The sequence below is a fragment of the Lactuca virosa genome, chromosome 6 (assembly GCF_052849685.1).
Source record: "Lactuca virosa cultivar CGN04683 chromosome 6, Lactuca_virosa_CGN04683_v6, whole genome shotgun sequence".
Lineage (NCBI taxonomy): Eukaryota > Viridiplantae > Streptophyta > Magnoliopsida > Asterales > Asteraceae > Lactuca > Lactuca virosa.
The window spans coordinates 216,761,870-216,777,160 of record NC_136431.1 but is presented as its reverse complement, the minus strand read 5'-3'; the positions used below and the strand labels follow the sequence as shown (position 1 = coordinate 216,777,160).

Sequence of the window (15,291 nt, the reverse complement as noted above, 5' to 3'; positions counted from 1 at the left end):
AACACATGAAAACCCGTTCATTCTAGCACACTTAAATTTTTTATTATTTTATTTTTTAAATTAAACATTTTACTAATTTAAAGTAAAAAAATTAAAAATAAAATTAAACATAAATTTTTTTTGGATTAAAAAATAAACTAGTACGTACGCTGGACAAAAAAGGATAAACGACAACTAACATTCAACGATGATAAGGAAAATGGATACATGGAAATGGAATTAGAAAGAAAAGAAATGGAACTGAAGAAAAATAGAATGAGATATGAGAGAAAGTGTTGCTTTTGAAATGGTTGAGTGTTATATTTATAGTGGTAAATGATTTTAAAAAAGTATTGTTTTCCAACAGTCAAAGAGTAGAGAGAGACAATTATACATGTGACTTCTTTGTTTAATATTTTGATCTAGATAAAACACATGAAAGCTTCCTAAATACAAAGCAACATATGCAGCTGATAAGAACCCAATCGAAATCATAAAACATGATTTCTAGGTTTCTTGTTCTTGATCTCTCTTAATAGATGTAGGATGTTAATGGAGACAATTGTTCATGAAAGGTGGAGCCATTTTTTGAGTTTCTTTGAAGACGAAGGATACATCGATTCATTTCTGCTCAACTTTTATCTTTCATCCAAAATGATGAAGTTTAAGTTTTGTAGGTTTCTTTCAAACTGAATGATGTAATGGACTTCATTTGAATATTTATAGAAAAACAAATAAATAAAAAATCCATATTCACGTGGATATAATAATGTAACATTAAACAAGTCAAATTCATGATAAACATCACATAAGTAATTTCGTATTTTGCTCATAATTATTTTCATTTCATGATTATGTAATCAAGTCACTTAATTTATGATAGATTCGTGTCATGATATGAATATGAATATCACAGTAGCACATCCATGGCGCATATGGTCCATATGCAAAATTGCAAATGGTTTCTCCAATGGGCCTGAATAACGCCATCTTGCAGGCCATTGCCAAAAGGCCCAAAACACAAAACCATTTCCATTTTGGTGAAACCATATTGACAAGATACTATTCGATATGTCCTTTCGAGTTCCGATCATCATTATATATTTTTAACTAAAAATTGTTAAAAATATATATAATATAAAAATTACAAACTATTTTATAGAAAATTGTAAATTGTAAATATCTCATAGCTTTAAAACGAATCCAATATTAGACGCTTTGTAATTCCCACAGGCCACGACATCAAATCACATTTTTTTTTTTGAAACGGCAAATATATTTTAATATAGAATGGGTCACATGCTTAGCAAGTAGCTAAAAACATGAGCAAATACAAGAAAATATTGTAATACAAAAAGTTAACAAAATGGAGATATACTCCAATCTATCCACCTATTCAACACCTGAGTAGTTCTATATTTGTACCACGTATATGTTTGGGAGATCACCTCATCCGCAATTTGTGCCGGCTGCATCCTTGTTTGTTTGAACACCTTGTGTTTCTAGCCATCCAAATGAACCATAAGAGTGCGTATGCTACTGCATTCAGTCGTTCCTTTTTCCGTGGACAATTACCTCAATTTGCCACAAAGTGTAAGAATTCTGTCACGTTGTTGAATTGAGGGGCAGATATCTGACACTTTTAATTTCATCTTTAGAAAATGGAACGACGAGCGTTTCCTCCTCCGAGACCTCTTTGAATCTGCTACCAATTAATTTGGGACAATTGTACACAGGCTCACTGAACTTATTTGAGAAGAAATCCCAAATCTCTTCAATAATTTTTGAGAAATTAAATATATTCCTATTTTTCTTCCTATTTATCATCATACGGTCTACCCATTTGAAATGATGACAAATGTATTAAAATATAATTAATATTATTCAAATATGACACCTGTCACTATTTCACATGACTAGGAATATAAGTAGAAGTAAATGGTAAGAAGATATTTAACTTCTCATAATTTTTTACGGTTCATTAACACAAACTCTTCAATATTCAACCCAATTATGTGATTCTTTCTTTTATTAGTATTAACTACACCATAAAAGAACTTTGAGTTCTCATCACCGTCATGAACATGGCTTTTTGCTTGAGATCATATTTGTAAATCGCATCCGATTTCATTACTTTGTTTTTTCATTTTCTTCGACTTTCTCTCTCCGGCGACGTTAGTGGTTTCTCCTCCGTTGATATGGGATATTGACACTGATGACAACTCAAAGGTCTTTCATGGTGTCGTTAATAATAATAAAAGAAAGAATCACATACATTGGTTGAATATTGAATGGGTTTGGGTTAATGATCCGTCAAAAATTATGGAAGAGGTTTGGGATTTCTTCTCAAAAAAGTTCGGTGAGCCTATGTACAATCATCCCAAATTAATTAGTAGCAGATTCAGGGTCTCGAAGGAGGACAAGGGCCGACTCGTCGCTCCGTTTTCTGAAGATGAACTTATAAGTGCTATTTGGTGACGTGGGAATGGCAAGGCGTCGGATTCGGACGATTTTACTATTAAACTTTTGAAAAATTATTGGGATCTTATTAAAGGAGATGTTACTATGTTTGTTCAGGATTTTCATGCTTTAGATATACATATTGGCCAGAGGCTACAATTCTTCATTTATATTGTTAATTCCGAAGACCAATGACTTGTTTGAAAGACTATAGGCTGATAAACCTTGTGGGATGCTTATATAAAGTGTTCTCAAAAGTGTTTTGCTAACCGTTTATAAAAAGTTTCGGACAAAACATTAGCCCGGAGCAAACGACCTATGTTGGAGGAAGAAGTATTTTGGATGGTCAGTGGTTGCATTACTAAAAAGGTGAAGAAAAAACCATTAATTTTCAAAGTTGGTTTTGATAAAGCGTTTGACTCTTTGATTTGGGAGTACTTTGATTAAGTTATGGAGCAAATGGAGTTTGGGTGGAAATTGAGAAGATGGATTAGGGGGTGTCTTTCTTTTAGTAGGGTGTTGGTTTTGATTAATGGCTCACCTACAAAGGAGTTTAAGATTATGAGAGGGGTTAGACAAGGTGACCTTTTGGCATCATTTCTTTTTATTATCATTATGGAAGGATTGCATGTTTCTGTGGAGGCGGCTTGTGACCTTCATTACTTCCGGGCCTTTCTCTTCCTAATAATGGTATGTTTCTCACATCTTATGTATGTCGATGATTTGACATTTGTTGGAGAATGGTCGGAACTTAATTTTGTAAACCTTAATAGATTGTTTCGTTGTTTTTTCCTTGCCTCGGGTTTGAAAGTTAATTTACACAAAAGTAAAATTTATGGAGTTAGTGTTGATAGTTTGGAAGTTAATAGACTTGCTAGAATCCTTATGTGTGAGCCACTTTTATTTCCTTTTGCTTATCTTGGGCTCCCGATGGGGAAAATATGAAAAATATGAAGCTTCCGGTGGAGGAAAATATGAAGCTTGCCAAAAATTGGAATCTGGTGGTGGATAAATTTAAGAAAATATTATTAAAATGGAAGGCAAAATCTTTATCTTTTGGCGGTTGTCTCACACTTGTGAACTCGGTTCTTAATAGCTTACATCTTTATTATTTTTCTCTTTTTAGAACTCCGAGGAAGATTCTTAACCTTCTTGATAGCATTAGGAAGAGGTTCTTATGGGGAGCTGATGATGATAAAAAGAAGTTAAATTGGATGTCTTGGGATGTTGTTACAAAACCCAAGAAAAAAGGCGGTCTTGGAGTTGTCAATCTTGACTCGGCTAATTTGGCACTTCTTACCAAATGGTGGCAGTAGCTAAGGAGTGGGTATAATTCGTTTGGTTTGTTTTTCATAAAGTCAATTCATAAGATAAAGCTTATTGATGGTAAACCTCTTGCCAAGAAATCCATGAAAGGTGTGTGGTTGAATACATCTCAAATCAACATGGAATTGAAAGTTAAAGGCATTTCTATTTCAGAGTTGTTTAAGAAGGTGGTTGGAAATGGTGATAAAACATTTTTTTGGAAAGATACTTGGTGTGGTAACATTGCATTAAAAGAGTTATTTCCTTATTTATATTCGTTGGAGACTAACAAGGATTGCCTTGTATTGGATAAAGTTAATGATGATGTTGATCATAATTCGAGGTGGATTGCCTTATTTATATCCGTTGGAGACTAATAAGGATTGCATCGGTAATGTTAATTTTACATGTGGCGCATGCATATGGCATTGGAAAAGTGATGGTGATAATGGCTTCTCGGTTAAAGATCTAAGGTTACTCATTAACGGACAAGGTGATGGTACGGTGAACTCTTTTTAACCAGGTACAATGGATCCCATTAAAAGTTAATTGTTTTGTGTGGATGATGCTTAAAAACAGTATTCTCATCTTTCCAAAGTTACTAAAACATGGTATAAATGTTTCATCGAGCTTGTGTCACTTCTATTGGGTGATGAGAGCCTAGGTCATGTTTTCTTTTCTTGTTGTGTAGTTTCGAAGCTATGAAAATGGTTGATGGAGTGGTCTAAAATGCTTCAAATGCAACCTTGCTCTTGCTCTGATCTACTTGAAATGTTGAGTTCGCAGGTTGATAGTAAAAAAAATTAAGAAGCTGAAGTTATAGCTTATCTACTCCACTCTATGGGTAATTTTGAAAGCCCGGAATATAGTTGTCTTCGAGAATGAAAGGCAAGCTATTATGCTTATGGCTGATTAAATTAGTATTAGCACTTAGGGGTGAGCATTTGGACCTGTGGAGACCGGACCTGACCGTTTTTTGGACCCCGGGTCAGTTCTCGGTTCTAGGATTTCAGCAAATCCGATCCGGTTTTTTTACCGGTCCGGTCCAGCTGGATTCGGGTAAAAACCGGTTTTGTTCCGACTTATTTTTAAAAAAACTGTATTTTGTAAAATTCTTTAAACCATGGTTGTCAAAATCGCGATCCTGATCGTAGGATCGTACAATCCTACAATCCTAGGTATGAAAAACGATATGGATCGTAAAAGGATCGTATTTGGGGTAGGATCGCAGATAGGATCGTAAGATCGTAGGTAGGATCGTAGGATCGAGATCCGATCCGATCCTACATTCCCTTGATTTTTTTATTTTATTATTATTTATTTTTTTTTGCAAATGAAATTTTTTTTTACCACTTTATGTTTTTTACCCTTTACCAATCTACCATTTATCATTTTTTATTGTGACTTATGACTATTTTGAATTTTTATAACTTTTAAACGAAAAATTAAATGTTTGAAATATTTTTTATGATTAAATATTACAAATTAAAATTATATTTTATTTTGTGGGATCTTAGGATCTCGATCCCGATCTTGCAAACCCAAAAACGATCTTAGGTAGGATCCCGATCTTGACAACCTTGCTTTAAACAAATATATTTCATTCGTTTTAAGTCGGATTAACGTACGGTTTTTTCCAACGTGTAATTTAGAGTTTATAGATGATTTTAGACTGTAAATTTTGTTGTTTTTAGTATTATATTTGATGAGTTACAATCCTTCAAAGATGAGATATCAAAGCTGAAATATTTCCGCTTTTCAGCAAGAAAATTTAAACTTTTGTATTCTGTGAAATTCTTTAAACAAGCAAATCTCATTCTTTTTAAGTCGGATTAACATTCGGTTTTTTCTAACGTGTAATTTAGAGTTTGTATTTTTAGTCTATAATTTTGTTGTTTTTGGTATTATATTCGATAAGTTATAGTACTTTAAAGATGAGATATCAAAGCTGAAATATTTCAGCTTTTCAACAAGAAATTTAAACTTTTGTATTATGTGAAATTCTTTAAACAAACATATTTCATTCGTTTTAAGTCGGATTGACTTGCGGTTTTTTCCAACGTGTAATTTAGAGTTTATAGATGATTTTAGACTATAATTTTGTTGTTTTTGGTATTATATTCAATGAGTTATAATCCTTCAAAGATGAGAGATCAATGTTGAAATATTTCAACTTTTCAGCAATAAATTTAAACTTTTGTATTCTGTGAACTTCTTTAAACAAGCATATCTCATTTGTTTTAAGTCGGATTGACATTCGGTTTTTTCCAACGTGTAATTTAGAGTTTGTAGATGATTTTAGACTATAATTTTGTTGTTTTTGGTGTTATTGTTAATGAGTTACAATCCTTCAAACAAATGGTATAAAGTATAAATAATAAAATTTTAACCGGTCCAAAGAGCACAATAAACGAAAACGTATTCATTTTTACAAGTTGTATCGTATCAAACCCTAAATAGTATTCATTTTAATGAGTTGTAACGTATCAAACCCAACAACATATTTGTTTTAAAGAATTGTATCAAACCCAAAAACACGTTTTAACAAGTTGTACCATATGCATATAAAGTTGTACCGGTTCAAACGGGTCCAAGAACCGGAAAATCCGGACCTGGACCCGGTAAGTATCATCGATAAGTATCATCTGGTACGGTCAACGGTCCACAATATTATTCGAAACCGGTCCGGTCCAAATGCTCACCCCTATTAGCACTTTTAATTGGATAAAAAATAGAGCTAAGTCGTATAACCTTAATCGGTATATATGGGCTATGTCTCCTATTTCAAATGTTTTCTTGTAATTGGTTTGAGCTCCTCGCTTCAGTCTTTTGTTACTTTGTGCTAATGAATTTTGCTTGCCGTTCCCAAAAAAAATATTAAGTTTTTTAAAAATAAATCACATTAGTTTAAACAAGTTTTCACAACCTATGTCTTACGAATTACGAAGCAACTAATTACAAATTATATCTACTCTATTTTATTTAAACTTGTTATAATAAAAAATGTATTTTCATCAATTAAATATTAATGTATATTTTGATTTGATGTTTTTTGTATGTAGTTGTAGTTGGAAGAATATTGGAGTAATGACTCATAACATAAGAAATTATGCTGTTTTAATTGTAAAAAAAAAAAAAAACAGATCCTTAAACTTAATATTTATGTACAATGGTACTGACTATTACATGTTAAACTGCGAATAATATAGTCGCTACTTTACTAGATATTTTGTTGGATAATTTAAAAACATTGTTATTGGTTAAAAGTAAGTAAACAAATTTGTTTTAGATAAATAATTATGAAACAAACAAAAAATTGATAACGGGTCCATGTTATAAACTTCAAATAAATTATTATTAAAAAAAAAATTATATAATGGATGTGACATGACATGGTTTTATAGAGGAGGGACAAGTGCTATCAGGATTCAGGTATGTACTAATGGAATAAAAATTTAGGGTTAAATGCAAGAAATAACATTGTATTTTCATTTTTTTACTTATTATAACAATGAAAATTGATTAGATTTAAATGGCATTCTTTAATCAGATATATTTTTCTAAAGTACAATGTTATAATTGAAAGAAATGAAAGTAAAATGCTATAATAAACAAATCAACAAAAGTACAATTCTATTTCTTGCATTTAACTATAAAAATGTATGCAAAAAGTAATTGACATTAAGTAGAGGAACTTACTAGATTGTTCTTCACTATGTTCCATTGATGATCACTCTATCTGACTTGAAACATGATTGTAACATAAAAATTGAAGTAAAACCACATTTCAATAATTTTCTTTATGAATAATGGCATTATCAAAATTCAAAAGGAAAAATTTAAATTTTCTATCATACATATAGTAAAACACAGAGATTATCAAATTATTTGGCAGAATGATTCTGGAAAACAAGAATCAAAATCAAACATGGAACTTCCATTCAGAGAACAATGAGCTTCAAAGATTTAACAAACTAATAACCTGAACCCTTTACATTCATATGTATCATACAAACTTTTATGTTTGAAATCATAGACTCAAATCAACCATTTTTATTATATAATTAGTACATTATAGATTATACCTCGAACTGAGGCTTCTTTTCTCTTCCAAGTAGATTGTGATTTGATCAATTTCATCTGTCTCTACTCTCTAGTCTCTGCTTCTGCAACAGATGAAAGCATCAGAAACACCCAAGAACAGATTTATGAAATCCACTCAGAGAAAAGAAATTACATCTCATGGATGCTGGGAAATGGAGATATGAAGAAAGATTATACCTTAATAGTATGAACTGTGAAGTTTAAACTCGATATGAATCAGCTGAAATTCCAACCAAGTATAGCCCAGGAAAAACATTCTGCGATTTGAAACAGATAATCAATTAATCATTGAACAATGAACATAATCAGTCGAGGAAGAAGAAGATTTTGAAATTTATGAGCTCTGGAGCAACAGACATACATCGACTTGTTTCTGCGCGGTTTTGTTCCTTTTCTTAGGCCTTCGAGCTGGTTTTGATCCAGTAAACGCATATACATCTTCTTCAATCTCTTCCTTCGACAACGAGATCCATAATCTCCTCTTCTTCTTCATCTGATCCTCTTCCTTCTCCTTCTCCTTCTCCTTAATCTTCTCCTCATCCGCCGCCGCCGCCGCCGACGCACCACCTCTCAACAACCACCCTGACTTTGCACTATTCACCCCCATAACCGCACCATTACCATCAACAGTATTGATCACGAACCTCCTCGGCCTCAGATTCCACGGCTTAACGTCTCCATCAGCTGCCGCAGCCACATCCGATGATTTCCCGGTGTTATCGCCTCTATCCAACAAAACTCCCCCGTTTTCTTCCTCATCTTTCGTTTTTGTGTCTTTACTCTCCCGATTATGAAACCGATGAGGTTTACGGTCATTATTGAGGTCTGAGTCGGTGAGAGGAAAGTTGCGGTAGCGGCGGCGGCAGTTGTTGTTGATTTGGGTTCTCTGTCCCCATTTTAGGAATGGAAGCGAGAAATTATGCAGTCGTTGCTGATTCTTCGTGGGCACCGTCGCCATGATAGCTTATTTGTACGGGTATATGTTTACAAAGCAGATAGAGAGAGGTAGAGAGAGGGGGGATGGGGGAGAGACTACTCACTCCTCCATTAACAATCTGCAATTCTTCTTCCGCAGGTAAATGAGAAGCTTAAGAACCCTAAAACTGGAACGTAGTGAGAGAGAAAGATACAAGGGAATGAAGAGGATGAGGAGGTGACGGAGGGTGTGTAATTGTGTATGGAAAGGCGGAGGGAGTTGGTTGGGTGTGGGTCTTATACAAAAAAACATGACCAGCAAGACTCGTGACTGTTGATCCAAAGACTTCGAGTATAACTTAGGGAAATATATTAGAAAATAAAAGAAAAAGTGGTTACATACATAAAAAGAATGTAAACATGTAATGCTTTTTGTATAGTTTGTTTTCAACTTTTTATTTATATATTTTTTCTATGTCGATTATATTGATCTTCATTATATTTTGTTAGTTCTTGAGAAATTGCTATCATTCAGCAGTATAGGTTGCTATACATTTGGTAGTAGAGGATGTAGCCAGTAGAGCCAATCAAACCGATATTGAAAATCGAAAAAACGACATAGAAAAACCGAAACCGAACTCAAACCGTCGGTTTTGGGTTTAGAATTTTCGAAACCGAAAAATTCGGCTTGGGTTCGGTTCTGGGTTTAAAACCAATCCAAGCCAAAAAACCGACTCGGTATACATATTATTAATTATTTAATGAGTATATATTTTAATAAATGTTATATGTTTTATTAAAATAATAAATATACAAAACTTTCAAAATCCTAACCCCGTTGTTTACTAACGCTCCTCTCGTCTCACTCTCTCAGCATCTCATATTCACAAGCACAATTGCATCAGGAAGACACATACCCTATCTCTAAGTCGGTAAATCTTCTACTTGATCTAATAAGACCCAAGCAAGATAAAGGCTCTCGAGCCTCAACGTAAGGAAGACAACTATGTACTGAATTTGTTTCATGTTATTTAGGATTCCTGGAAAATGGGTTGAAACCCAAAACAACCCATGTGTTGCAAAATATGTTTCTTCCCCAATGGGTTGAGGGCTCAAGTCTAGTAGTATTTAGAGAGAGAGAGAGAGAGAGAGAGAGAGAGTGTGTGTGTGTGTGTGTGTGTTAGCCGTTAAAAAAACATGGGTTGAACCAAAAAAACGACCTATAAACCCAAAACTCAAACTCGTTCAAAAACCGAACCCAATGGGTTTGAAAACCTAAAAACCGAAATTGTCGGTTTGGGTTCGGTTTCAACCAAATTGTAACGTCCCCAAATAATGATAAAAAAGTCCATTTTAAAAATCAATAGTTCAAACATCAAACTGTTCCAAAACATTCACAATGTACAATATCCAAAATCATCAGAGTAATAATATCCAAAAAGTACGTAATCATGAGGGGAGGATGTTGTGTCATCACGTCGGGCCCTTCCCTTTCGAACCGGAAGTACCTGAAATCATAAACATAAATTGTAAGCACAAGGCTTGGTGAGTTCCCCCAAAAGTACCACATACCAATCATACAATTGGTCTTAACACTGGGGTGTGTTCCAACCCGATATACATATATGGGCCCTACCCTGGGGCCTCGCCATGGGGGTTTATTTCAACCCAATCATCATATATGGGCCTTGTCATGGGGTCTATTTCAACCCAATCATATCATAGTGGGCCCCGCTCTAGGGTTTATTTCAACCCGATCATAAAATAGTGGGCCCCGCTTTGGGGTCTATTTCAACCCGAACATGCAACACATATAAGTCACATAACAGCTATCATCTTACATAACACAATGATGGGCCGGCGTTGATGCCTTCTGTGACAACCGTCAATTTTGGCCAAGTCAAAGTCAACTAAAGTCAACAAGTCAAACCGATCAACTCATCTAACCCTTGTATATTGGGGTTTCCATTATGTTTCTTATCGAACAACTCGCAATCTTAATACGAAGTATCACTTGGAATTTTCACGTGTTCGGAAACTCTAAACCCTAATCAGGGCAAGTGATGAAACTACTCAATAAAACATTATTCCTTAACCCTCGGGGGCATATAACAATCATAACAAGACTTAACGAGGTTTACAAACCTTGCGTTACAAAGCCAAACACTCAAAAAGGTCACAAAAGAAGTCTCTCCCAATCTCTTTCACTCTAACTCTCCCGAAACTCTCTAAGTATGAGAAATCTCTCCAAGAATGTCAAATCTCTCCCAAATCTCTCCAAGAATGTGAAATCTCTCCAAAATCTCTCTCTGTATGAGAAATCTCTCCAAGAACGTCAAATCTCTCCCAAATCTCTCTCTGTATGAGAAATCTCTCCAAGAGCGTCAAATCTCTCCCAAATCTCTCTCTGTATAAGAAATCTCTCCAAGAACGTCAAATCTCTCCCAAATCTCTCCAAGAATGTGAAATCTCTCCAAAATCTCTCTCTGTATGAGAAATCTCTCCAAGAACGTCAAATCTCTCCCAAATCTCTCTCTGTATGAGAAATCTCTCCAAGAGCGTCAAATCTCTCCCAAATCTCTCTCTGTATAAGAAATCTCTCCAAGAACGTCAAATCTCTCCCAAATCTCTCTCAAAACCTCTTTTGGTTTTTTTTTTCGTAATCAATTGGGGCGTCCCGACACTTGACTTGGTGAAAAACCATGCGAAACGGGAAGATACCTTGGAAAATAGCCTCTTAAGGCCGGAGCCCTTCTATAGGGATCAAACCCTCCGTGAACCGGAGTCTCCTTGAGGAGCCGCGGCCATCTAGCCGCAGCCGCAACCAACAAGCCGCAGCCAGCAGCCGCAACCGCAACCAACAAGCCGCAGCCAGCAGCCGCCGACCGCAGCGGCATGGAGCCCGCATCCGATGTTCGCCTCCGGTTCTCCTGACTTCGGACCGCAGCCTCTTAACTTCGGACCGCAGCGCCTTCCTTTTGCATCCGCGACTGAGCTCCACTTCGGGTCCATTTCAGCGACCAAGACCGGAATCACCTCCTGACTTCGGATTTTGCGTTTTTCACCCGGTTTTCGACTAGTTTTGCGTTTTAAGCCCGTTTTTAATTATTTTAACGCGGGATTTTCTCCAAAAATAATATTTTAACATATAAGACCCTAAATATTCATAATTTAAATATATTTTTATGGAAATCTTTATTTAAGAATAAAATCTAGTGGGTGAATAATTGAGGTGGAGTGTTGACTTCTCTTTAGTTTATGACACAAGCAACCACCTCATGCCCACTCCATGACCAGCTATTGTCCTTACACCATACCTGGTCATTCAAGAGTACTTTCCCCACCATTTGACCAGACACACTATTGGTCAAGGGTTGGAAAACCCCCTCTCTCCTCACACTTCTCGCATTTTCACACTTTTCACCAAAGATCAAACACACCTTTTCTCTCAAACTCTCTCTCACAAATTCGAGATTTCCAAGGCATTTTCCAGCTTTTCTCCTTCATTTGGTAAGTATCATCACCCTCCTTATGGTTATTACATTTCCTTTTACTCAAATCATTGATTCCTTACACAAACTCCATCAATAGGGTGTTAGATTCTCGAATCTTCAAGCAATCCTTCTAGTGTTCTTGAGTTGAACACTTCTCTCCTTCAACCTCCATCCACTGAAATCACACAAAGCGAGTTCATACCCCTATCTTTTCATGTTTTTCTTAAGTTTTAAGGGGGGGGAATACAAGTAAAAACACTAAGAACACAACTAAACTCATTTAACAGTCTTCATCAGAAAAGTTCAACTCCATTCACGGACTGTTTTGGTCAACTTAAACATTTTAGTTTTCAAAACTGTATTAGGTGCAAATAGTTCAGGTTCATACCTTTAAAATGACTACTTGCACATTACCATACGATTTTTCTACGATTTATGGTGATTTTTACAAAACTGCCTATCATTTCAGAAACAAATTCGGACCAGTCTGTGAATATGAACATTTTAACATAAGTTAAAGACTTCTAAAAACCATAATAAAAATTATGAACAAACTAGACACATTTTGTGAACTCTCAGAATTTACGGATTTAGTTTTCGACTTCGTATGATTTTTATATAATTCTTCTAAAACAGTGTAGAAAGGTCAAAATCTAGATAACAGCTTTTAACTTTCAACACACTTTGTAACATGTCGAGCAAAGTGTTAATCTTTGATGACTTCATATTTTTACATGTGTTTCTTGTTGTGGTATAATTTATATAACAGAAAATACCCACTGAAGTGTAAGAATCCTCCACCATTACCATTAGTACAAAACAAAGCAAGATAAACATAGTTATATTTTACTATGCCTTCGACTTACGTAGAAAAAGGTTCTTATACACCACAAACAAACATATTAAACTATAATAGGTATAGTTAGGTTGCATATACATTTCAAACTTTTTGATAAACTATAATAGGTATAGTTTATGTTCATTTACGTTACAAAAGGTTTTCATACGAAAAGGGGTACAAATACAAAGTACCGGTTTTATACAAAAAGGGGTAGAAATACAAAGTACCAGGTTTTCATACGAAAAGGGGTACAAATACAAAGTACCGGTTTCATACCAAAAAGGGGTACAAATACAAAGTACCGGTTTCATGCAAAAAGGGGTACAAATACAAAGTACCAGGTTTTCATACGAAAAGGAGTACAAATACAAAGTACCGGTTTCGTACCAAAAGGGGGTACAAATACAAAGTACCAGGCTCACACAAACTAGTTTTATGATATTAAAACTATATTTCATTAAGAATTGATAGACTTCAGCTATAATTGCTAAGTGTATATGCTAGAGTTTTATAAGAATCTAGTTACGATCGACTTAGAATTGGTGGGTCCGCCTCATCTCCTGTTCCTTGTTTGGTTGTGGACCTAGGGCAGACCCATTATATTCAACGGTTTATTCAACTTAAATTTTATATAACTTATATACACTGGGCGGTTATAGAAGGAATCTATGGGTCTCTCTAGGATTCATTATCGCATAACATAGAAGCATTCATTCCACTTAATAAATAAAATATTGGATTTTCTGGAAACATACTTTGTCGCTTTTACAAGGAAAACGGTTTCTTTCTCAAACAAAACTCTTATGAACTCACCAACTTAATTGTTGACACTTTTTCAAAACTACTTGTATTCTTAGGAAATCAGTGAAACATGAAAACATCAGCATTTTGAGGATGGGACGATAAATCGTCAAACGTTTCATTTTGTCATCATAATGTAATTGATTTTGAAACATGTAAACTTATTCCATGGTGTAACATTTTCAATTATATTTATGATGGTTGTATTTACTTTGAGCACTATTATATTCGTTATGTGATACTGTAAATGAAGTCCTCCACCCCCGGACGTTTCCGCCGTCCTTGGTTTGGGGGTGTGACACCTTCGACCCATGGATACAGTGAGAAAACTCACCTCACAGTCAGATGAAAAGGTGAACATTAAGTTGCTCCGAAAATTGAATCTATCGGTCATCTTTACAAATAAAAGTGACCCAAACTCAGACTACAGCTAAAAATACCCAAAATACCCCTAGGTCAAACTCCTGGTCAACGTCAGAGTCAAAGTCAAAGTCAACTTGGTCAACTCGGCGAGTATGTTGGGCGTACATAAAAGGTACGCGGGGCGTACTACGTGTTTGACCAGAATCGAGGGGCTGACCACGTACTTGCAACGCACCCTTTTGTACGCCCAGCGTACGCAGCTGCCACCATCTATTCCCATTAAGAGCTTAATCCTTAAGCTCTTTCGTCCAAAATCCAGATCTAACCCTCAAATGATGTCCTTAATCATAAAGTTTCCAACTTTATGATCTTGCATGGCTATTAAGTGCCCAAAACTAAAAACCCTAACTTCTTAACTCATTAAGACAACCTAGATCATGCATGGAAAGAAACTAATGCCCAATATCACATTTTTATGACTTATCACACCCTAAAACCTTTGAAAGGACAACTCAAATGTCCTGGAGTATTCCATACTCACAAGGATGAAATTTTGGGACAAAAAGGTGCCAACTTTGAAGCTATAATTAGATCTAATGAAATATTTATCAAGGTTGGAGCTTTATACCTCCAAAAGATGCACAAAGAGAGTAGTTGTTGGATCCAAAGCCTTTAGTGAAGCACCACAACTTCAAGGTTCTTTCTTTACCTCTAAGAGCATCAAAATGGCACCAAAATGACTCTCCAAGCTTCAAAATACACTCACACACTTTAGTATGAGGGCAAAGAGAGATGGAGGCTAGAGTTAAGAAAGAGTATGGGGCAATAATGATGTTTACATAGGGTCCAAACCCTAAAAATTAGGGTTTTCACACTGGCCACGTACGCCCTGCGTACTCAAAGTACGCCCAACGTACGAATGCACGACCCAATATTACAAAAATGCCATTAGGGACTAACTGTGCAAACAATACTCAAACCAAGGGTCAAAATGGAATATCTGGAAAATCAAGATGTTACAACTCTCCC

The 15,291-nt window shown here is 35.2% G+C and overlaps 1 protein-coding gene across 2 annotated transcripts; it reads right to left on the bottom strand.

Annotated features, from left to right (window-relative positions):
- Positions 1 to 7,434: 7,434 nt before the first annotated feature.
- On the bottom strand, positions 7,435 to 9,067 carry LOC145120166 (uncharacterized). Of its 2 annotated transcripts, XR_013714139.1 has the most exons (4): positions 8,210 to 9,067; positions 8,026 to 8,105; positions 7,830 to 7,910; positions 7,435 to 7,487 (listed from the first exon to the last, which is right to left on the bottom strand). XR_013714139.1 is itself a non-coding variant. In XM_079055972.1 (3 exons), exons 1-2 carry the CDS (start codon positions 8,804 to 8,806, stop codon positions 8,049 to 8,051), a joined length of 654 nt encoding a protein of 217 aa, XP_078912098.1. In that variant the 5' UTR covers positions 8,807 to 9,067; the 3' UTR covers positions 7,661 to 7,910; positions 8,026 to 8,048. The 2 variants fall into 2 exon arrangements, 1 of the variants encoding a protein (XP_078912098.1); XM_079055972.1 differs by lacking the exon at positions 7,435 to 7,487 and having other exon boundaries at positions 7,661 to 7,910.
- Between the last annotated feature and the right edge of the window lie 6,224 nt (positions 9,068 to 15,291).

Bases quoted from the DNA above. Each gene is read 5' to 3' on its own strand.
- LOC145120166 (XM_079055972.1), bottom strand. From the start codon at position 8,806: ATGGCGACGGTGCCCACGAAGAATCAGCAACGACTGCATAATTTCTCG. The intron at 8,106-8,209 runs GTATGTCTGTTG...TTCAAATCGCAG, and splicing joins CCGCGCAGAAACAAGTCGAT to AATGTTTTTCCTGGGCTATA.